Source organism: Acartia tonsa, chromosome 11 (assembly GCF_053477335.1).
Source record: "Acartia tonsa isolate MP-2025a chromosome 11, ASM5347733v1, whole genome shotgun sequence".
In the NCBI taxonomy this organism is placed as follows: Eukaryota; Metazoa; Arthropoda; class Copepoda; order Calanoida; family Acartiidae; genus Acartia; species Acartia tonsa.
Genome location: NC_137270.1, coordinates 23,832,796 through 23,855,913, shown reverse-complemented (window position 1 = coordinate 23,855,913; position 23,118 = coordinate 23,832,796). Strand labels below are relative to the sequence as shown.

At 34.8% G+C, this 23,118-nt stretch overlaps 4 protein-coding genes across 18 annotated transcripts in view; 2 read left to right on the top strand and 2 right to left on the bottom strand.

Annotated features, from left to right (window-relative positions):
• slmb (beta-transducin repeat containing E3 ubiquitin protein ligase slmb) overlaps window positions 1–12,673 on the top strand; it is an 88,396-nt gene extending 75,723 nt beyond the window's left edge. For 3 of the 12 annotated variants that reach the window (XM_080176368.1, XM_080176371.1, XM_080176372.1), the window contains 12 exons: window positions 1,636–1,808; window positions 2,148–2,237; window positions 2,528–2,621; window positions 3,001–3,148; window positions 3,686–3,787; window positions 4,928–5,015; window positions 5,597–5,679; window positions 6,640–6,747; window positions 7,168–7,231; window positions 9,374–9,450; window positions 9,898–9,987; window positions 10,600–12,673. In XM_080176368.1, the coding sequence (XP_080032494.1) occupies window positions 1,636–1,808; window positions 2,148–2,237; window positions 2,528–2,621; window positions 3,001–3,148; window positions 3,686–3,787; window positions 4,928–5,015; window positions 5,597–5,679; window positions 6,640–6,747; window positions 7,168–7,231; window positions 9,374–9,450; window positions 9,898–9,987; window positions 10,600–10,651 (1,169 nt within the window). In that variant the 3' untranslated portion in view covers window positions 10,652–12,673. Of the gene's footprint in view, window positions 1–1,635; window positions 1,809–2,147; window positions 2,238–2,527; window positions 2,622–3,000; window positions 3,149–3,685; window positions 3,788–4,927; window positions 5,016–5,596; window positions 5,680–6,455; window positions 6,527–6,639; window positions 6,748–7,167; window positions 7,232–9,373; window positions 9,451–9,897; window positions 9,988–10,546 lie in introns of those variants that run through there. The other 9 variants (XR_013883802.1, XR_013883798.1, XR_013883801.1 and 6 more) reach the window with 9 other exon arrangements.
• Window positions 1–23,118, top strand: part of LOC145331603 (uncharacterized) — a 140,564-nt gene that overhangs the window by 75,717 nt on the left and 41,729 nt on the right. The window lies entirely within an intron of this gene.
• LOC145331709 (uncharacterized) lies at window positions 18,163–20,928 on the bottom strand. Its single transcript, XM_080176521.1, has 2 exons — window positions 19,843–20,928; window positions 18,163–18,869 (listed from the first exon to the last, which is right to left on the bottom strand). Exons 1-2 carry the CDS (start codon window positions 20,237–20,239, stop codon window positions 18,784–18,786), a joined length of 483 nt encoding a protein of 160 aa, XP_080032647.1. The 5' UTR covers window positions 20,240–20,928; the 3' UTR covers window positions 18,163–18,783.
• LOC145331708 (uncharacterized) lies at window positions 20,598–22,991 on the bottom strand. Its single transcript, XM_080176520.1, has 3 exons — window positions 21,569–22,991; window positions 20,982–21,298; window positions 20,598–20,723 (listed from the first exon to the last, which is right to left on the bottom strand). The coding sequence occupies exons 1-3, from the start codon at window positions 22,484–22,486 to the stop codon at window positions 20,669–20,671; spliced, it is 1,290 nt and encodes a 429-aa protein (XP_080032646.1). The 5' UTR covers window positions 22,487–22,991; the 3' UTR covers window positions 20,598–20,668.

The window sequence follows — 23,118 nt, the reverse complement described above, 5'->3', positions numbered from 1 at the left end:
CTTATATAAGTTATCCTTGTAACCTTGAAATATATTTTTTGCTACCTTTGCAGGGGCTTGGATCTTGGGCTTAATCAGGTTTGGGACCTGGGTTGAAATCCAATAATACCTATTATAATCCAAATATATTGTAGCTACACTACACGAGAGGCTTCGGTATTTTCGGTACATTTGCCCAATTTTTGTTCACACGATAACAATATATTTTTTTTATATCTGTATGACTGTTTACTGTTCTTTTAACTCTTACAAAAGTGTGGTTTGTTTCAACTTTGCTGCCTACTAAAATATTCAACAAAATTTTGCCTTTAAATGAATCTTTAATTAGGTTGTCAATAACTAAAATAGTTTTAATCTAATTTTCTTTGTATTCTTAAACACACATTGTTCTTTTAATTACGTCCTTAGTTTGTTTATAAAAAGTACTAAAACACGATGTGCAACACTTGTATTGCATATATATGCTGAGAGAAACAAGTATGACAACACCCAGAAAAAAAAAACACGAAAATGTGTATCAACTAACTCAAGAAATAGATCAATATTGTTAAATTGAGACATCATAGTTAAGACATCATAGTTATCACATGCCGTATCGTCTTAGTAACCGCCAGAAAGATAACCATGTTTAACTGACTTTCTTTAATTGTTGCTATGCTTTCAAAGTTATAACGTATTGTTAAAGGAATCATCTGGCTAGTTTGAAATTGAAAGAACGCAACCTAAATGTAGAAAAGCTACGTTGCTAAAAAATTTGGCAAGCCTTTATTTTTTTCGTCTTGTTTTTCCTTGCATTAATTACAAGTACACATATATACTCTTTTACGCATTTTTGTAGGCGAAGCTTTTCCACAATTAGTTTTGCAATTTCATCCGTGCGTACCGGATTTCTCTTATCGTTAACTTATCATGTTAGAATTGTCTTATCAATTTCAAACTTTGCATGATGATTCCTGGTAAAGTTAGGTTCAACTTACAAATCGTAGCAACTCTGTAATCTTTATCAGTAAGTCCTAATTAGATTAAAATCATGTAGATATTAAACTTTTTTGATAAAAAATTAAATCTTATTTTTGGAACAATGATTCCTAGGACAAGAAGGTACAATATTTAAGCGAATCATCTCTATAACAAATAATCCTAAAAATTTAAGTTTGCCCTTAAAGAGTATACCGTATTTACCCAATTTTCAACTTTTTATAGAATTTTGTTTAAACCTCTGAATTTTGTTTTATCGTCTAATTTTAAAGCCCCGCTTTTATGGATGTTGTAATCCTTGTTTTAAGGTTATATAAGATTGATAGTTTAAATTAACTTTTTTCTCCATTTTATGTACTAATACAAAATTAAATATATTTGTTTAAACTTAATAAAATATCGTACTTCTGCAATAATGGACTTCTTATATTTACATATTGTTATTGTTAATGTGCAAAAAACAGGTGCAACTCATTTACATGCGCATAGGACAATTGATCATAAATTAATCCATGCCCCTATCTTTTCCTTAAAATTTAGTCATAGTCAATCAAAAATTTTGGGAAGGTGTGGATTTTTAGTTTATTAACTTTTGTTTTTTTGTGAATTGATAACTATAAAAGTTCAATATTTTTATTTGATGTTCATTTTCTCTAGGTATGTTATGGAAAAAGCTGATAGAACGCAAGGTGAACACTGACAGCCTGTGGCGGGGCCTGGCAGAACGGCGGGAATGGATCCAGTTTCTGTTTAAACCTAAACCTGGAGAATCACACAGAGACCATTCTTTCTACAGGATGCTCTATCCATCTATTATTAAAGATATTGAGGTAATACTAGTATGGAAGGTGATAAAATCTGCCAAAAGTTTTCTACATTTATATGTAAAAGGGGTGGGGGGGCATTTTTTTCTATGTCTATCCCATATAGACCTGCAGTTACCTAGCCCTGTATTTGCTGAAAACTAATACCTATTCAACTTGCTAAAAAACAGTTAAAAATTTGATAGGCGAAATAGTTTGGACTAATTTAGTATCTTACATTTAAAATCTAGTTTAATAGGTTTTTTTTGGTTTATTGATTTATATGTCTAAATCTTTTTTATAAATTTTTACATTTTACAGCAAATGCAGAGATTTTAATGAAACATAATTCTTGTTGTAATTCAGAATATTGAAGATAATTGGAGAGGTGGGAAGCACAATCTACAGAGGATAAACTGTAGGAGTGAAAATAGTAAAGGAGTTTATTGCTTACAGGTTAGTAGCAGAATATTATTAACTAGCGGCTACGCCTAGCCTCTAGAGGCCTCTAGTGATGTGAGGAATGTGAAGTTGACCCCAAAACCCACTTTTATTTTTAGTTTAAAAAAGAAAAAGTTAAAAAAATATTGAGGTTATTTTAGATATTTATAAACCTTCCCAGGACCTATGAGAAGGTACACTGTAAAGAACATTTTGGTTCAACCGTTCTATAATTCAGCGAATTTTAATCTGTTTCGAAGCCATACTAGAACAGAAAATGTGATCCTAATTTTAAAATGTTTTAGTACGATGACCACAAGATCGTATCTGGGTTGCGAGACAACACAATTAAGATGTGGGACAGGCAAACATTGCAACAACATCAGAAAGTTCTTACAGGTACCCAAATTACACTGGTACCCAAAGTTTTAAAAGCACGATGTCCCATCCACTGCCTTAACAACTTTGAATACTATTATTAAATCTTTACTTGTAGGTTCAAACATACAGTATTCAATCTTTTAACCAATAGTATTAATCTTCAGAAGGTGTTAGTTACACTAGTTAGTTGTAAAGTCATTAGGGTTGGACCTCAATTTATACCTAAAGATCTTTCCATCTAAAAAAAATGTTTTTAATACTATCTAAATTTAGTAGAATAACGTTAGTTTGTATATTTTTAATGGCTTTAGTAAATTAAATATTTTTATATATTGTTTCAATCGAAGTTTTCTTTAAATATTTGTGTATAACATTGAAATTGATTTATTTCGTTCAGGTCACACAGGTTCCGTATTGTGTTTACAGTACGACGAGAAGGTGATCATCAGTGGGTCTAGTGATAGTACAGTACGAGTATGGGATGTGGAGTCAGGAGAGATGGTTAATACACTCATTCATCACTGTGAAGCAGTTCTTCATCTCAGGTACGCAATCTTCCAACCCCAAAAAACTTCCATCTGTATAACTAGAAAGGAAGGGAGGGAACAATGGCTGTTAGCAACTTTTAGGGACTTTTGTTAATGTTTGATTGGTTGGTTCATTAAGCTGAGTGTCCAATCGTTTCAACCACTAATTTTAATCTATAGAAGACGCAATTTTGTGTATTATTATTTGGGATGTACATTAATTTATCGGTCATTGTCTTATCCCTTTAAATATTGACTGTAGTTTTGAAACAGGGATTGAAGGATCATTGATCTCTTAATTATACTGGTACCTAAGGTTTTACAAACATGCTATTATCGTATTGCCTTCAGACTTTGAGTACTTGTTTTAAAATTTTTAACTATTAGCTTTAATAAAATTTCCGAAAGGGTAATTTGTTTTTCTTAATTAGACTTATGAAAACCCTTGATTGCTTTCATTTTATTTAAATATCGGACGAAGAAATGAAAACTAATTTAGCATTGAAAAGATGCCTTTTCGTTTGATTAAAATACTAATTTTGTTTTTATTTTCAGCTTTAAATTCCGGGCATTCAATGGCATGATGGTGACCTGTTCCAAGGACAGGAGTATAGCTGTCTGGGACATGGTCAGTCCAACAGAAATTAATCTTCGCAGGAAAACTATTCATTCATCATTATACCATTATATTGTATTAGTATAAAAAGATCATTTAGAGCTACTTTTAATTCATTTTCCACTACCTAGCAAATTTTAAAAATTGATTCATTGAAGGGGGGGGGGCGAAAGTGACACTTTTTGAAACCAAAACTAAAAGTCAACTAAGGAACTCAACTAAAAAAAGAGTTACAGGTCTGAGATTTTGCATGGCAGTTGCTTTATAGGGGTAAAATATGGAATTGTGAAGAAACGGCGGCGCAACAGCCGAAAACCGCCGTTTCCCGCTAAATTTTTTTTTGCCTTTTCTCGGCGGTTTTCGGCGGTTGCGCCGCCGTTTCTTCACAGTTCCATATTGTACCCCTATAAAGCAACTGCCATGCAAAATGACAGACCTGTAACTCTTTTTTTAGTTGAGTTCCTTTTACTTTTAGTTTTGGTTTCAAAAAGTGTCACTTTCGCCCCCCCCCCCCCCCTTTTTGTAATACTTTATGTAGGTCGCCTGACAATAGACTTCAAATGGTGGGGGTAAAGGATTGTTTACTCCTCTTAATCTTTGAAACCCTATAAAAATATTTTACCCTCCTAAAACTTTGGAAGCCCCTCATTTTACACCCATCAAAATAAAAGTCTTGGACGTCCCTGAGTCTGACATTTTTACTAGTCAGGGTTTTGTTCAGGTGGGGATTTAAATTTCGATATCTTTTTTTTCACTTTAAAATTTCTTTTACTAATATTTGACTCTATAATCAATGGGAGAAAAACTTATATATTCTGGTTTTCTTTGGTAGTAGATATTTTTCGGTGGACAAAATGATTGTAAATTAAGGGAACCGCATTTTCTCGAGAGGGAAAGTGGACAACATGCTTTATAACACTAGACCCCACAGTTTTATGATAACGTTTTCTTATTCGTTTTCGTAACAACTTTGGGGAATTTTAATGAATTTTGATGCTTTATTAAGTTGAGTTTCCAAACGTTTCAACCATTAAATGTAAAATAATTGTAAAATACAGAAGGGGTAATTTTGTGTATTTATTTTGGGGATGTACATCAATTCCTCGGCCATTGTCTTTTTCCTTTTGATCCCTGGCATTTTCCACTTTATTAAATGACGAATGAATATTGTTGTTGTACAGAGTGTTAGTTGGTCACAGAGCAGCTGTGAATGTTGTAGATTTTGATGACAAATATATTGTCTCCGCCAGTGGAGATAGAACTATCAAGGTACATTTCTTGTTAATTCTTTGTAATCTATATTTTGTTTTTAATTTTAAACTTTTAAAAAACTGAAGTCTGTTTGATATTTTTTCCCCGACAAATTCTACCGTTTTAGACAAACTTGATTTTTTAAATCTTAGTGACAAGCTAGGTTTTGTGATTTTCTAGTTCTAAATGTTTCTTGTAAATTTTCGGTTATTTTGATGTTTCTATACCAGATTTAGTTCAAACATGAGTATATTTATTTACTCAATTTCCTACAGTCTACCCCAATCCTTTGAGTCGGAAAAGCCTACCTGTTGTACTAATGGGGCGTCAAGGCATTCCCCCTACTATTGTCAAAATACTATAATTGACATGTATCTGCCAAAGCAGCAGTAGATGCTATTTTTACAAGTTGTGTTAAGATTTTAGGGACATTAATCTATAGAAAAAGCAGTAGATTTAAAGGTTAAAAATATTTCAATTGGTAAGTTGTACTACCCTTTCCTTTCCCTTATCAAATGTTTCTTCCTCGGATTTTAATTTAAGTTGTCTTAAAAAGTATTTTTTTTTCATTATGTAATTCATTTTGTTTTCTTTTTCAGGTTTGGTCAACAAATTCTTGTGAGTTTGTGCGAACACTAAATGGACATAAACGTGGAATTGCCTGTCTACAATACCAAAACAAGTAAGTATACTAATAAGGATTTAAAGCTGTTAACATAGACGCCCAAGTGTGAGGGTAAAGGGGTGTTTACCCCCTCAAACCTTTGAAACCCATCATTTTACTTCCCTCAAAAAAAATCTTGGACGTTCTTGGCGATTAACATGAGAAATGGTTGGAATGTAAATACAAAACAACATTTTTATATTATTTAATTGAAAACAAGACTTGTATAGATAATCTTTCTAATTTTTATTTACATTATTAATTTAAGTAAGTGTATTATTGTGTATTTGGGAGTAAAAGTTGTTAAGGTAGGAACCTTTTTGCCCAAGTATCTGTTTTTATATTGATTCTCATCCTAATAGTAGTTTATCGCATTGTATTTTAGACAGCTTACCGCGGATATTAAAATGAAAACCAGTTTTGTTAACCTCGAGGGGTCGACGGCACGGTCTAACAAAACTGTTTTAAATTTTATGATTTTTATATTAATATTCGTCGAAAATTGCCTGCAATACTATGCAAGACATAATTTTTCAGTATAGCTGAGAACTGGTTCTAATCCAGCGGATATTAATCGATTTGGAAGCGATACTAGTATTTCTACTTTTCTTTCCATTTCTATTATACAGTGACTATCTTCTATATATCTAGGCTTGTGTATTTTATACCTGACTATCTGTCTATCTAGGCTAGTGTATACCTGACTATCTATCTATCTATCTAGGCTAGTGTATACCTGACTATCTATCTATCTAGACTAGTGTACAACTGACTATAATAATATATCTATCTAGGCTAGTAGTATCTGGTAGCTCTGACAACACTATCCGTATCTGGGATATTGAAGGAGGCTAGTGTATACCTGACTATCTATCTATCTAGACTAGTGTATACCTGACTATCTATCTATCTAGACTAGTGTACAACTGACTATCTATCTATCTAGGCTAGTGTACAACTGACTATCTATCTATCTAGGCTAGTAGTATCTGGTAGCTCTGACAACACTATCCGTATCTGGGATATTGAAGGAGGCCAGTGTATCCGTGTTCTGGAGGGACATGAAGAACTTGTCAGATGCATCAGGTATGATCAATATCATCATTTATTTGGGAGGGTGGGGGGGGGGGGGGCGAAATGCCTGATGTTGCGCAAAATATTCAATATCAATGATTTTTGGAGGAGGGTTGGCGCATTTCCCGTTTATCGCGGATACTTTAAATTTTCAATATTACTAATGTGCATCTTATTGAGATGCCACAGTTTCCCAATTAACATTATGCTGTAATTTTGGTTTAAAATATCATACTGCCTCTTCAAGACTTTTAGAAAGTTTTCCAAAATATATTAATAGAAAGGAATGTAAAATGTAGATAAAATCTTTGAAATACCCTGTTTGTTTGTTTAATGATAATAGCCACTTTTTTTACAAAATATTTAAAAGAATCATTAATTGATAGGAACTATAACTTATTTAAAACCAATTAAATATTTTGCCTATTTTAGATTTGATTCCAAGAGAATAGTATCAGGAGCATATGATGGAAAAATTAAAGTCTGGGACTTGCAGGTATTGTAAACATTGCCAATTTAGGCCTATTAGGGGACGTGGGGCCAAAACTTTTTTTAACCATTTATCTTATACGTAGTGTGCGCTTATTGAATTTTGATTGGTTGGTTCCAATCTTTTCGACCAATTAATTTTATCTACAGGGGTATTTTCTTTATCGTCAATCATCATTAGGGAATAGGATGTATTGTAAATCAATTTATAACCCATTGTCTTATCCCTTAAGATCCCTGAGCAATTTACACCGACTCAAAATTACCACTTTTTTGGAAATTTAATGGGCGCGCTATTTTAACCCATTACTTTTATGATATAATGACTATTGATACCAAAAAAAGTGTTCTAGTAGCTTTTTTTCAGCAATATGTCAAACTCAAGATTTTTCGAAAATACGAGAAAAACTGCTTTTTCTAGGATACCCTTCTGTTATGACTTCTATTGCTGGTATAAAGCATTGAAACAAATTTTAAATGGTTCTGTATGATTTATAATTAAAATATTATATGAATTATTGAAAAATAAAGAAAGATATATCAGGGCTCGGCAGCCGTGCGTCAGCTGCGTTTAAACCTTAGTGAAATTGTCATATAATAACTTAAAATTTAGCAAGATGTCTAAACATTTTCCTAAATAGACAATCCATCTTTCCAAATCTTTTTTTTCCACACAAGTATGTTTAAAATTGAGGCTTAAGTGCCGCTAAGGCAAGACTGCCAAGCCCTGAAATATATATTGAAAATAATTATTTAGTAAGAGCAGCTCAATTTGTTACTTAAAATATGTATAAAACTTGTACTTTATCTATCTAGGCCACACAAATTCTTTATTGCTTGCCCTCAGAATAGAGGTTCTAGAGATCTTATTTGTACTGAAAAAGATGTTTGTGATGGATTAAAAGGCAAGAGATGTGCTACAGCTGCCGTTGTTGATGTTTGGCACATTGCTGGCTTCACCAATAATATGATAAGTGCTACTGCTATTAGAGACAAGATAGAGAAAATCCAACAAAAATATTGCAAAGTTCAAAGGTTAAATAAGTTAAACTTCAAAAACATGAAATCACATTTGATGCTTTGACTGAAAACTATATTGATGAAACAGCAAAGCTTTTTGATATAGCTCAAGGTAACATTGAAAAACAAATACAAGGCAACAGTTGTAAGACAGTAGAAGCAAAGGCTGAAAACATTGAATTTTTGATTGACCAAAGGAGTGCGAGAAAAATGTACATTTCTGAGCTCTTGGAGATGGACATGGTGATGTTTCTGATGACGTCAAACAGCAAATGTTAAAAAAACTGTTGACATTTGAAATTCCAGCTAACTTTTGCAAAGGTAAACCTAAGATGCCAGAGGTTGGACCATCAACAGAGCTGGTGGATTTGGTGTCAGGTGAGAGCTGGCTGTTGCTCCAGGTAGCCGAGGTCAATCAGGTATATGTTTAAATCTGGCCTGCTGACCTGACAGTGAGGTCATTCCTCTCATTTGTGGATTTCATAAAAGGTTTAACATGTGTAAATGACTGCAGCGAAAGAAACATAAGGTTGATTCAGGATTTTGTTAGTGGTTTCAAGTCAAGAGGATATGAAACAAAACCTTATGTTAGTTGCAAGGAACAACCGCAAGAAAATAACCCAACTTATGAACAAAGAGGAGCTCAAAAATGCCTAAATGCCTTTATATTATAAATGCATTATGTGTTTAGTATAATGAATACATTTTTTTCAACAATTTTAGCATTTGTTACTGTTTTTAGAAATTCGCCGATTTTTTGCTAAAATGGTAAAAAATTCAAAAAAGTCGATTTTGACATATTGCTGAAAAAATAGTCTGAGAACACTTTTAAAGGTATCAATAGTCTTATATTTATGAATAGAATGGGTTAGAATAGCGCGCCAAAAAATTTTGCTTCTTGAGTCGGCCTACGTGAGCATCCAGGCATCTAAAAATAAATCAATTTATTGCTAAAATATTTGATTTAAGTCCTGTCCTAAAAGCAATGCTGAGTTTAACATAGCCTTGCATACCAGATGGTGGAAAAAAATTAAATGCCTTAGTTGAAGCGTGTTTTAATTTAGAAACAAATGAACCTTAAATAGTTTTCATAGAAAATGACGGGAATATTGATTTTATTTTTTTGTAGGCTGCCCTTGATCCCCGCATCCCTGCAGGCACCTTGTGTACTAGGACATTGGTGGAACATTCAGGCAGAGTTTTCAGGTATGAACTTTTCCAGTATCGCCTTGAAACCGATAAATATCCCGTAGATTAGTACCGTTTCTCAGCCAAAAAGCATTATAGCATCGAAATATAGACAATTTTCCACAAATATTAAAATAAAAAATCATAAAATTTATACCAGCTTTGTTAGTCCGGGCCATCAGCCCCTCTGGGCAATCATCACTGGTTTTATTTATTCTAATGGTTTTTAATTTTAATATCCGTGAAAACGATAAATAACTAATCAAATTTAAAGATCGTCAATATTTTTACGACTTTTACAAAATCAAGAGATTTATACATGAAAATGTGTTTAAGCCATATTTTGATTTATTTTAATTTTCGCATTTTGTGTCTTGCTGCGTAGAATCTTGGCGCTTTTAATGTCGCACCATTTAACTCACTTGAAAGTCTCAAAACTCCTTTAATGTGAACTTTCTTATTTAGGTTACAATTTGACGAGTTCCAGATTGTATCGTCATCGCACGACGACACAATTCTTATTTGGGATTTCTTAAACTGCTCCCCGCCCGAAAGGTAGTCTTTCTTTAGCTGATATTTTTTTATTTTGTTTATTATTAGTTATTAGGTATTTATTTAATAAAATTAAAAATAATTAAGAAAATAAGTTAATTTTACCTATTTTTATAAATCTTTTTTTCATTATATTTTTAGTTACTTAGGTAATAGGATTTAACTAGGTTGTAACTTATCTTCTTTAAAATAAAACGGTTGACAATAAGTTTATTATCTCACATTTTTTTGGGGAAAACAGGACAGTCGTATAAGTTGCGTATTTCCAAAAAACATGATTTTCAAGTCTTTATATTTTTAAAACTACCTGGTAGAAAATTTAAAGTCTCTCAAATATATGTCCTACAGATTTAGTTTAAACTATTGAACAGAAAAAAATGTGCAGTTCACTAAATTTAAGTTTAAATGCATTTTGTGCAACTACCCCTTTTGTATTAAAATGAAATTTCCCTCTAATAACATTTTTACTTATTTTCTTAAGTTCAAAAAGTTTAGATTTTTTTCCTTTATTTACTTTCATTTTGTTTCTCTTTTATTTTATAAGAAAGATTTAATATTTAAGAGCTAACCAAAGAACAGACTAATGCTAATTGAAGGCGACTTCCCGTGTTTCAGACTTAAGAGCCCCTCAGGATCAAGAACCTACACCTATGTCAGCAACTTCTAGTGACAAAAAATCACAATTTTTTCCATTTTTTTTTCTTCAACCGTCTATGATCCCCAAATATTTTGATATGTGACACGAATCTGAAAAACTTGATGAATATTGAAACTAGCGCAGAAAAGTGATTGATTAGAATATGGAATGCTGCGTATAAAAGCTTGTGTATAATAAGATAAAATATAATAGTTAAAAAATCTTCATTTGTATCGCACAGTGATTCAAAAGCCAGAAAAAAAATGCGCCTACAGTGATTTAAATATAGTGCGGCATTAGCCCTCCCTCCCAGTGCGCATAATATGTACGACAGTGCCGCGTAATGTGGAATATAAAAGCGCGCGAAGCTAAAAAACGCGCCAAACTATTGATATTCATTTCTCATCATCATCGTTTGTTTATGTCGTCCTAACCATTTGTAATTTAAATTAAAAATGAGAAAAGAATGAAAAGCTTAAATAAAATACCAAACTGTCCAAATTAATAATTAAAAAGATTTCTTTTCTAAATCGCTCAAGATGTCTTAATGTTTGAGTTCTGTGTAGAGAATGTTTTAGTAAAAATCTTCTAATTTATTAGTAAATTGTAATAATTTGTGATGTAATATGTAACTATTTTTTTCATGTATGTAGTTATTTAAATGCAAATGTAATATAACTGCATCTTTTAATTGACTAATTTGATATAAAATCCTTATGTCTATCTTAATATTGAAAATGATAGTATTAGATGTAAAATTGGGTAAATAGTATTTTCTGCAAAAAAAATATATTTTCATAAAAAGAAATATAATAGAAAAATTCATTCTTTTCGTTTTTTTTATTAGAAAGATTTTCATAGGTTAATGTTGTAGAACATTAAATGTAAGTAATTTATGTAAGAACAATGGCATTCAGATTAATCTACTTCTAATTCTTAACTATAACTTTCATATACCAATGATTAAGGAGAAGATTAATTTCACGTTCATTGTCTTATTCCTGATCAAACATTGACTTAAAACGACCCATTTAGTAGTTACTTTTTGCATCGTAGTATAGACAGCTTTCCGTGGATATTAAAATAAAATTTATAAGACTAAAATCAGTTTTGTTATATTGAAAGGGACAGATGGCCCTTTTTAACAAAACTGGTAATGATTTTCTCGTATTCATTCGAATCCGGTGGACAAGAACCGGTTCTCATCCATACGAAAAAACTATGTCTAGCATTGTATTATATCCAGCTTTCTACAAACATGAAAATGTACAATCATAAGATTAAAGACAGTTTTTTTAGCTTGTGCCTTCGGCACCTCGGGGCTAAAAAAAACTGGTTTTAATCTTATAATTGTACATTCTATATCCGATGCGAGAAATAACTATTAAATTTTTTTTAATATCCGTGGAAAATCATCTGTAATTTGAAGCTATACCTGTTTTTCAGTACGGTTTCGAAACCGTAATGGAATTTTTTTCCAATTAAATAGATTGTCAAAGGTTCGAGTGATTATTGTAGATATATTATTTAAAATGATTCATCCTGATTTTTTATTTCATTAATACTTAATTAACTTATTTGGTTTTGACGACTAATTTCTTTATTTTTTTTTTGGCAACTAATCGTTTGATACGATTTAACTATTAAATTCATTTTCATTCTCAGTAATTAATATTCTTGTGTTTTATGTGTTCTTTTTCTCTCTCATAATAGCTATAGACTTATTTGAAAGACTTAACTTTGCTTATATTGCCAAATTGTGTAAAATTACGACTTGGTTTGTGATTTTATCTAAAAGTAACACTAATTTTTTGAAAGTTTAAATTAAGTATAAGATTTTTAAAAATATTTTCAAAAATAAAGTGTTCTTTTAGTTGTAACATGTAAATTGTAAAAGTTTAAGTTAAATAAGAAATTAAACCATATAAAAGTATAATATAGTCCTTAAACCTCGGTTCTCTGTGGAATTATAAAAATTTATTTTTGTTTAATAGTTAAATTTCAATTGTGCTTGACAACTTTAGATTTCATTGAAATATATTTGAAATGTCAGTTGAATGTCTTATTTGGAAAGTAGCTTCGCTCCTCTTCAACTGAAGCAGGTTTTATGTCTGCTTATGAATTTAGATGCGACAATAGTTTCATCAAGGATAAAAACATTCTTTAAAGCGAATCACAACAGGAGTTTTATCATCAAACATAAACAAATATAGAAGATTGGAAGAAAATCTTTTCCAAATTTACTTTATTGGGTAATGCAAATTTAATGGATTTATCTTCTTACACCAGATGCTCATGCTCTCCAAGAAAGTGAGACACCTGGCTAAAATAATTATCTTTCTATTCTCCTCTCCTAATGGATGAACGAACTGACTAATAAACGAGTTCCATGTTAGCACGCTAAATTGACGTCAATTTTGTCCCTTTTCATAATATCCACGTATTCTATGAATCTACGTTCTTATAATATTACAGTTTTCTTTTTCGTTTTAATACTTCAATGAAAACCTCACATTATTATTTCATAGCTTGAATTCCAGAAAAATCCGTTTGGAACGTGTACCTACTCAATTTTGTCATATTGTCCGAAGCTCGATCGAAATAAAACGCGGAAAGACTCGGAACGAGTAAATCTGTTCCATCTAAAGTAACCCAGAAGTTTCGAGAATGGTAAATTTAAAGGATTTATAGGAACAGAATAAGTTCTTTGTCTTATGTGCTTCATTCGAAATCGTTTAACAAATTTTCGTTCATCAATCTTAAATAAGCACATTTTCGATAGAAAATTTTCGATAAAAATTCACAGTTGAACGCTTATTCGTACAATTGAAACGTTCGTTTGTCGATTTTTTACGAAAACGTGCTTAATTTTGAATCTTAGGTAATTCTGATTTACATACCGGACGAATTCTTATATTCTATATTGTCTTTTCCATTCTGATTCTAGAAATTCGCAAAATTTGCTAACTTTAAAACTTCGGAAAAAATGGCTGAATCGTATCGTAACCTTCACAACAGAGTGTTCAAACGAAACCACCAACCTCCAAGATGTCTTGTTTTTCATGGATTTTAACAATCATACGAAAAAACGCAACTTATATGCGGACGTCGAATTATTATGATCTTGAATAACCAAACATCATCACCTTGCTTGGTGTAAAACCAATTGACAAAAACTAATATATTTTATTTGCCTATGTGAACAAATCTCCGAATTGAAATGAAAAAATACTCTTTAGAAAATCACACACGGCTACAAACATTATAATTTTAAGATCTTCAGACACACATTCAACTACTCTGAATACAGAAATAAACAATTTATTTAGGTAGGCTGGTTCACAACTTTATTAAACTAGGAATGTAATCAAATATTTTTTGATACTAGTTAATAATTCGCGTAGTGCCACGTCTAGATGGCACGATAATCCTCCTCATGTCGATTGATATCTTGAAGCATGGTGGACAGCTCGGCAGCCTGTGCGGCAGCTGGCCTTTCAGCAACGGGGCGACAGTGACGCAGGTTACCCTCCACCCAACCATGGTGGTATAAGCACCTGGTCAGTGCCCTCTTTAACTCGATATTGTCAGTATTTGTAGCCCTACTGATCATTTCCTCCTTTATAAGATCCAAACGACTTTGCAAGGCATTGTATAACTCCTCGTTAGCGGTGAATGACATTTTAACTGTGTACTAGTGAGCAGTATATATGTAACTCCCTACTTGGCAGGTAAAACTAGTTTCCTCAACTAGGTGTGGCGAACAAACAGTCAAGCCACACGGGCAAACACGGCTTAACTATTCAACCATATAATTATCTTCTAAAGACCACGTTTAGTTACAGGGAAAAAGAGATAAATAAATTATCTGAACAGAAAACTATAACGGCCGGGGAGGAAGTAATATCTTAATTAATCCGATGAAATATAAATGTAATGATTTAAAAAACTGCCGTTATAACATGAATTTTTAGGATGTGTCATTGGATGTGTGAACGGATCACACCACAGTCGTTTGCGAACGAGAAACATATCAAGGTTGCTGCTGAAGTAGCTAGTCTAAGACAGCACTTCACTTCCAGAATGTACTTTCCAAAATATTGCTGAAATTGATACCGAAACCGCGGAAAACTGGTCATGAAAAACATCGAATTATTTCTCGAAAAAATCTATAAATTTTACTATGAAAAATTTTCATAAAATAAATGACTAACTCATTCTTGTGTTTCACTTATATTAATTTTCTCGAACATAATAAGTTATTACAAGTATTGGGATGACTATGACATATATAAAAAGGCTGTGATGACTGTATTGTTTTTGCACTGGTATAAAAACTTGTTTAAAAAACGCTTACTGATTGAAAATAATGCTTTTATACTGGATTGAACGTTATATCACAAGAAATTTTCGTAAAAACCTATTATCATTAAGATATAGATTATTAACAAGGATCCAAAATGTACATGATTTGAATATAATAAGTTTCCAGATTTCTGACATAACTGATAAAACAGGTACTAGATTTAACACAGTATGAATTTTCAATGGCTAAGGTCCTTTGTTTCTTTCATGGTAATATCATTAATTTAAAATAGAAAAAACCGACAACTTGTCGACGAAAATATCCGTCGATACATGTCGTGATCCGAATGGGTCGAAAATATCATTCAAAACGGAATTATATCCTTATTTGCCGCCAAAATTTTTTTTTTTTTTTTTTAAATAAAACTTACTATTCTACCCTTGAAAAGTCATGATAAAACACAAAGGACTTAACCTATAAGGTCGAATATTTACATAAAATAATAATTAAAAACTCAATGAAAAAATCATTAATTTGGCTAAAACCAAGAACGAAAAGCGTCGGTGTTTCTTGTGAAACGTGTGTTGACGATTCCGTCGTCGACGAATCTCGCCGTTCGCTGTCCTCCTGTGAACGGAGAATTTATCACAATATTGTGAAAAAGCCCAGCTCTATTTGTGTGGCCGTTTATCACCGGCTGGCATGGGAATAATCTTTGTGCTGCCGACGTAGGCATGTCTTGGGGCCGCTGTGTTATAATGTCCTCATGCCTGCTTGGGGACGGACGCCGCGAGACTTGGGGATGGGAAGCCGACCTAGAGTTTTGCGCCCCGCGATAAATTGGTTGACCGGAGTTCCGCGCAAAATCCGTTATTTGTGGGTCGTCCTGCATTGTAATGCACCGCGACAAAGCCATTTGATATGGCTCCGTCATCTGTCGGTACATACGGGACATTTCAATCGACCGCCACTTCCCCTTATCCCTCAACGCCTCGTCCGACAAGCCGGCTTCGCACGCTGCGGAAACCCCAGACATTTTGCAGGATTTTCTGCCCACAGGGCCGAAATATCCTACTTGACGGCACAATTGCGTAATATCGTTCAAAAGAGTCTGTGGCGAAAGTTGATACCTGCCGTCAGCCACAATTTGTCTACCACCTGGCAGCCACATGGTAGAAGTTCTACAGAACAAGAAATTTTCATCCAGGATCCCTTCTCCCATAAACTGGAATCCACATCTGCGGTAATACTTCTTAATCAGTACCACGGGACACAAATCTCCGCCCTCTGAAGCCAACAGGTTTGTACATCCTTCATGCTCTTGATCATTCTTCCTCTTTGGATAGATCACTCGCAGAACTTCCACCCCGCCTATTTGATCTTGGCTTATATGACAAGCCCTTACTTGATCAAGATCGGCGAGGCGAGTAAATGTGTGGAACTGCAAAATTATTGCCACCGTCGCTCGGAAAAAAGGCAGAGGAATGTCCCAGATGGAGTCATAGTCGTAAACTATCTTGCGCATGATTGCTGTGAGAACACCCTTAGGAATGGGCGTGGCTTTTCTGACGGGGGCGCGTTCCGTTGCTGCTCTTCTCACTGCTCCTTCCAACAGCCGCGACACACGTTGTGAAAACTCCGAAACCGGCTGATCTATTATATATGACCATGCCTTCAAACTTCCACAAACTTGTTTGAGAAAAGAGTAAGGCTTCCTTATATCCTCAAGATAATGGATGAAGTCCTGCAACACCCTTTCCCGAAACGTGGTTGCCGGTAGATTCCTCTTGCGCAGGTAGGCGAGAAACACCTCCACTACCTGTGAATGTACACTCGTGGTAGACTGGGCGCGGGACGACGTGTATAGTTTGGCATCTCGACTCTTTGTCGGCGATAAGTTCAGGCCTCGCGCTGCCCTCATGATTCTCAGAGCTGGCCTTTGTGAAATCCGAGCAGGAAGACCCTCTCCGACTAAAAATATAGATTAAATTAACTATAGATGTAAGTAAAAAACGAACTTCTTACACGTTAAACACCTCTTATGGAAAAAGTTATTTATCCAATTGAATGCAAAGAAAAAACCTGCGTCGAAACCGATCATTGTATGTTAACAAAAAATTTTTTGTTTGTTGTATCATAGATCTGAGATTAAAAGCTATCAATCCTAAAGCCGAAAAAACATTTGATTCCTGTCTTGCTACCCGATTTTGTATCATATGAACAAAATACTTGCCTCTCATAGGTCTCTGTTGCCCTCTGGCCCGATAAGCTGGATCAAATCCGGCGCGACCCATTTTAAACTGATTGCCGCAGATCCCTCTAATAAAAAGTCTGAAATGGGTATACAAATATGAGAAATCAAATAACAAATCTCCGAAAGACTAGTTTAATTTGTAAAACATCAATATACACAAATATGAATCCATTCGGAATCAATTAAAAAAGGCCAAATATTGAAATTGTAAACCCATTTCTTGAAACAGCCACAAATATATATTAAATTTTCAGAGCGTATCACAGACTAGAATAATTTTCAGATTGCACTTTCATGGAAAGACCGAACGTTAACAAGATAGGGATGGATATAAAAATATTTATAACAAACCAAAAAGTCCAAAACAAGCAGGATTTCTCTAATAGGTATACATAATCTAATTTGCTCAAACAAACTAGCTGAATTTAGAATAATGTGTCTAAAATAAAATAAAAAATGCTTTTCATGTTCCTGCGCTTTTTTGGACTTGTATGGTTATTACAGAATTCTAGATTTACAAATCAGATTAATACATAAATTAAAATAATTGTATCTGCAAGGAAATGATATCATTTTATTGGGTACGAATGAAAAATATCTTTGAGTCCTACTACATCTTTCCGTCATGGCGAAAATAGAATTTAACCTCCCCTTATGATCTAATACAGTCTTATCTGTATATTTACTCAAATTTTTTCAAGGAAATATCGTGGCCCAATAAATGAAACATTTCTATTAGCTGAAAATACACAACTCAGGTCTTAATTAATAAAGCTATCATAGAAAAATTACAATTCCCTTTAAACATACAATCTGCTGCTTCTGATGTAAAAAAGGTCTTAAACACAAAAATTCTTTTTATGAAAGACTTAAATTTTCCAGCTTCAATAAACTGCGACCAAAAACAGGCAGACTGCCAAAAGGGAATAACAAAAACGATAGTGGCGGACGGTATACTCAAGATCTTATGTAATGCTGGGACTATAACTTTAACTGGAGGACATATGTACATGACACGCCTATTATCCAATTCTTGTATAAAAAAGTCAGTGCCTAATGCCGTTTTATCCGGCAACTTTGAATAAAACGCCGAACATTTTGTATTGGCCGCGCTGGCCATGAGATCGATTTCCGGCATAACCATAAATTTTTCACATATTAGATTATAATCCTCGAGGGCTACCGACCACTCGTCGGTGTTACTTACTTTAGATCCCTCGTCAGCGATTTTTAGCAACAACGTGCTCCTCCTTTGCCATACTGGCAAAAGGATAATGTCAAATTGTAGCTGGACTAACTTGATATTTATCACATGACGCTGCAGAATTTCTACTCTAGAGCCGCGGTTCAAAATACTAACTAAACCGCGATTGTCCGTACACCAAACCACTGTTTTGTGTCTGTTTTGCTGGAGAAATGATTCCTGTTCAAACATTTTCACAACTGCCAACAACTCTCGCAGTGTACTAGACTGCTGCATTTCGTCGTATTCAAATGGAAACTCTTTAATGAAACGAAGTTGCTCCGCTTCAAATACATAAGCTCTGGATTCGCTTGAATCAGAGACCATGATGGATTCTATCTGTGAGATGTCTAAAGGATCTACAGCTTCCAGCAAAACTGCCTGCTTCGCAGGTTGGATAATGTTGATGACAACATTACACTTGTTGACAGGTTGTCCGTTGAAACTGAAATAAAAACAAAGAATATTTAAGTGTATATTCATATTTAACTAAACGTCAAAATGCAACCGAAATTAAACAAAACATTCGTAAAATGCCAGGGGAAAAATAAGACATAAAAAATCTTAAAAATGTTTCGAAAACTAAAAACTCGAATGTACACACCTTATTAGATAAACCTTCAACATTTCGAATTCTTGTAACATTCTATCGTTTATAGCTAAAGACCCGGACCATCCATGCTCCTGAACAGTCAATCCGAGTGTCTGCTGGCATGCTCTAGTCACCACTCTCATTATACTCCCATGAGAATGGAGAAGGTGACAACATACGCCAAGGATATGCGCCAATTCTTTGGCGTATATTACGCCAACCTTGTCAGCCTTTGAAATGGCAGCGTTAATGTCATTTGTGAGAATTATTATCTTCATTAGGGGGGCACTGATTCTCATAGAAATTGAGTCTAAATTAAAGCCCAGGTAACACAAAGAAGTAGTAGGCCCGACACATTTCGATAAATTTAATGTCCAGCCTGTGCTTTCGAACACAAATTTTATGAACTTAAGGCTAGCCAATCCTTTAATTTTAGACAAGGCTGAATTGAACGAGTCATCAACAAATGTTGACAAGTCTATGCCTCGAGCGTGGCAGAATCTTCGTATGGGGACTATCAGAGAATTCATTATGTATGTGGCTGGTCCTGACAAAAAATATTGCATTCTTATGGATCAAATTTTTAAAAAAAAAAAATATGTACAATTTAAATTCGACGCTCGATCATTTCTTAAGAAAAACACTACCAAAACGTAAAAAACAAAAACTATACACTCGTTTTTTGGTTTTTGGTATGCATAAGGTTGTCAAATACATTTCATATTGTACTGATTAGGACAACAAACATCGCTATCCTTAGGCGTTTTAACGCTTGCGCATCGAAATAATGCCATTGATTGAATTAGGAAATAAAACAAAAACTAACCTGTGCCGAATGGCAGTGTTAAAAACTCATAGAACTCCCGCGTGCCAGAGGCGTTGACAACCGCGAAGCCGAATAAACCACGGAACTCTGGATGTAATGCCAAATGGCAATACATCGCTGAGATGTCCAACACGGACATCCAGCAGCCGGGCGTGACTCTGGGAAGAACCATGGAAATATCCTCCATTTTCATAGAAACTTTTCTTAAACAGTCGTTCAGTGTACGTGACAAATCTAAACACTGACGTAATTTCACGTTACCCTCACTATCCAACTTTGACGCCACCGTCAAAGGGTTGACAAAATATGGTTTATAATCGACTTTCCTAACAATGTTCTCCTTAACCCATTTGTCTGTCTTTGCCTGAACGAATTGAATGTTTTGCAACGCGCTCATGTTGTTCCTAAGGTCTGTCGCCTCAGGAAGAGGAGTAACTATGTCCGGTTTATAACCGTTTCTTAATAATTCTAAAACGGAATCACTGGCGTTTAAAATCTGTTTATAAAATAACTGGGCCTTTGGATCATGGATCCCTCCTGCAACTGGACCGAAACCCAGGTCTTGCAACCGGTCAATTTCTTTGTCAATAAAAGCCGCAAATTCTTGGTCAGATATGTCACTTAAAGAATTTACGACTAAGTCACTGGTAACAATTTTAACAGAAGTATTGTCGTCGATTTCAATGTTACCATTGGAGTTAAAGTCAATAGTTTTTGTGTCAGGTAAATTATCGTTATCGAGTGGAGCGATAACATCGTCAATGAGGAGCTCCTCGGCTTTGGTAGATGGAAGTACCGCTATGGCCGGGGAACTCGAAGCCTCGCTTCAATCCTTCTTCTTAGGAGCTGTGCACTGGGAGGCTCTATGGCCTTGTTTCTGGCTGAAAATATAATTATCATTAAACCGGCTGAGTTTAACAACTAAAAAACCCTGTGCTAAATAGTAAGTTAAATTGCGAATATATATATATTTTTTTTAAAAAACTAAACTATGTATTTTTCGAAAAGAAAAACTTCTTTGATTATCTATTGGCATATCCATTGATTGCCCGCGCAAAATCGAGATCCAATTATCATTACAAACTCATTCAAACTGGCAGCAAAAAAGAAAAAATATGTTAAAAAATTTAAACGCTTACCAATTGTGGCACGTGCCAGTGAAGCGTTTCGCAGATGGCCTGGCCTCTCGCTCTCTGTCCCGTCTGCGCTTCTCACTTTCTTCATGCTCCTTGCGCAAAGTATTTAATCTGGTGAGCCTCTCACCCTGCAGAACTTCACGATTATCGTTGCAGGCAAACTTGACAACCACCGAGGGGCTGTTTGTAAACGTCAAGCTCATGTAAAGACTCATGAACTTGAGCAGCTCGATGGCCATAAGCGAGAACTCCATACTGCGATGGACGGTGGCGTGGGCCTCAGGGGGCAAATACAAATTGTAAAGCTCGCGAACTGCATCCTAAATTATAGTTTAAAATCGTAACAAATTCTTATAACACTTAAACGGTACTTAAATCAAATATGGTGGTATACCACAACAACCTCAAATATTACATTGTTTAGATAAACTGCTCTAGTGCTTATTAAGATCTATAGTATTAAAGATAACCACAAGTCCCACTGCCACATAACTTGTGAAATTAAAAAATTATTCGAAAAAACTGTAAAAAAGGAGAGAAGACTAGGACTGTGAACGATACTCTTTGTCGAATAGTTGTAATAATGTTACCTCGATATAATTCTGAACAGACAATAGATCGAGGCCAGTCTTCTGCATCAACCTCAAATAACTGGAGTCACGGCAATTCTGCGCATTGACCTCAGTTATTTTTCCCAGTCTGGTTTGTTGCGTAACAGCATAATGTACTAGGCAAAAACCGGGCGGCTTCGTTTTTGTAGGCACGCCTGCGACAAGTCTTCTGCTTGGTAACGCGACCATCTGCCAACCTTGGGGAAACGGCGTAGCCTGTTGAAAATTGGCTGCTTGAGGCGCTTGCATGCCAGCCCTCTGCTGCTGTTGAACTTGCTGTTGCTGGACACCGCCAACACCATTGCTGGTCGATGGTTGGGAAGCACTGGTGCTCTGCTGGTTTTTCTGATTTCTGTCGCTGACTAGCATGCGAATCACGTCGATAAGAGCACTGTTTGGTACCTGACCCGAATTATCGACAGACAATGGCCTGTCAGCCGCTGATCCTCGGTCATGACATGTACCGCGTGGAGGCATGACAGACTGAGCTGATTTTGTCGGCACTCTGGGTAGTTCCTCCGACCTATGGCGTATGCGTTCGCCGTTTTGCTGCGGTTGTGGCCTAGCTGCCGCGCCTCCTGCCATGTATGGTGCCGCATTTATGTTAACATTACTAAAATTCATTGCCTGATTCTGAGATGGATAATGAACTGGGCCAGGCCGACACTGTGGTAAATGCTGAGGGTGATGCTGTGCTACTCTATTAACATGATCATGTTGACCATATCTGGCCCTTTCTTGCTGAATGTACGATTGAGGTGCTGGAATGAGAGGTGTGGAAGCACGAAACGGTCTGGCACCCATTGGTGCATCATCACCTAGCATGGCCAACAATTCCGCTGGATCTCTTCCGTTTCCATCATTCATTCGATCCGCCTCCGCAATTTCATCCATCATAGGAGCTGGTTGTGATTCATGGAACTGCGCATGAGCAGCGTCAATCTGATCCTCTTGATCATGGACACTTTCGTCACTATCTACGGCAGGATCATCATCTACGTCCGCTGCTAAAAATTAAAAAACTATTTCCATTATCGATTTTCATTTATACATTGCAAAAAAGCTATTTCGAACGGTTAAAACTAAACAAAACATGTCCGAAATGAAAAAACCATGAATGTAGTCGACAGATTTGCAATTCAGCTAAAGTAAATTTATATATTACTGTGTCTTAAACAAGTGTATGCACGAGTCGAATGAATTTTTTTTTTTTTTTTTAAAAACAAGCATTGATGTAACGTATATAACCATAGGTCTATATCAAGATACGTGATTACAAGAAAAACTCTATACTTAATAGCCAATAATCTGTTAATTAAAATAATACCTGGAGATACAGGTTCGAAACCGTTTTCGTCCTCAAATGCCGGCAATTCTTGGGCTATGTCACCCAAATGTGGCAGCTGCATCTCATCCTCACCGTCGGCCATCTTATGCGTGAATATGTGCCGTACGAGATAGAAACAAAGGCTTATGATAAAAAATCTGAAAAATTATATATAATATAAGTCAAAAAATCTAGAATGAAA

What these genes read in the sequence shown, in the direction of transcription:
- LOC145331708 (XM_080176520.1), bottom strand. Translation starts at nt 22,486, where the DNA reads ATGATGGATGAAATTGCGGAGGCGGATCGAATGAATGATGGAAACGGA. An exon ending in CTGTTCAGAATTATATCGAG is followed by an intron (nt 21,299 to 21,568) that starts GTAACATTATTA and finishes ACTATAATTTAG; the next exon opens with GATGCAGTTCGCGAGCTTTA. An exon ending in ACTGGCACGTGCCACAATTG is followed by an intron (nt 20,724 to 20,981) that starts GTAAGCGTTTAA and finishes TTATATTTTCAG; the next exon opens with CCAGAAACAAGGCCATAGAG.
- LOC145331709 (XM_080176521.1), bottom strand. Translation starts at nt 20,239, where the DNA reads ATGAGCGCGTTGCAAAACATTCAATTCGTTCAGGCAAAGACAGACAAA. An exon ending in AACACTGCCATTCGGCACAG is followed by an intron (nt 18,870 to 19,842) that starts GTTAGTTTTTGT and finishes TTTTTATTTCAG; the next exon opens with TTTCAACGGACAACCTGTCA.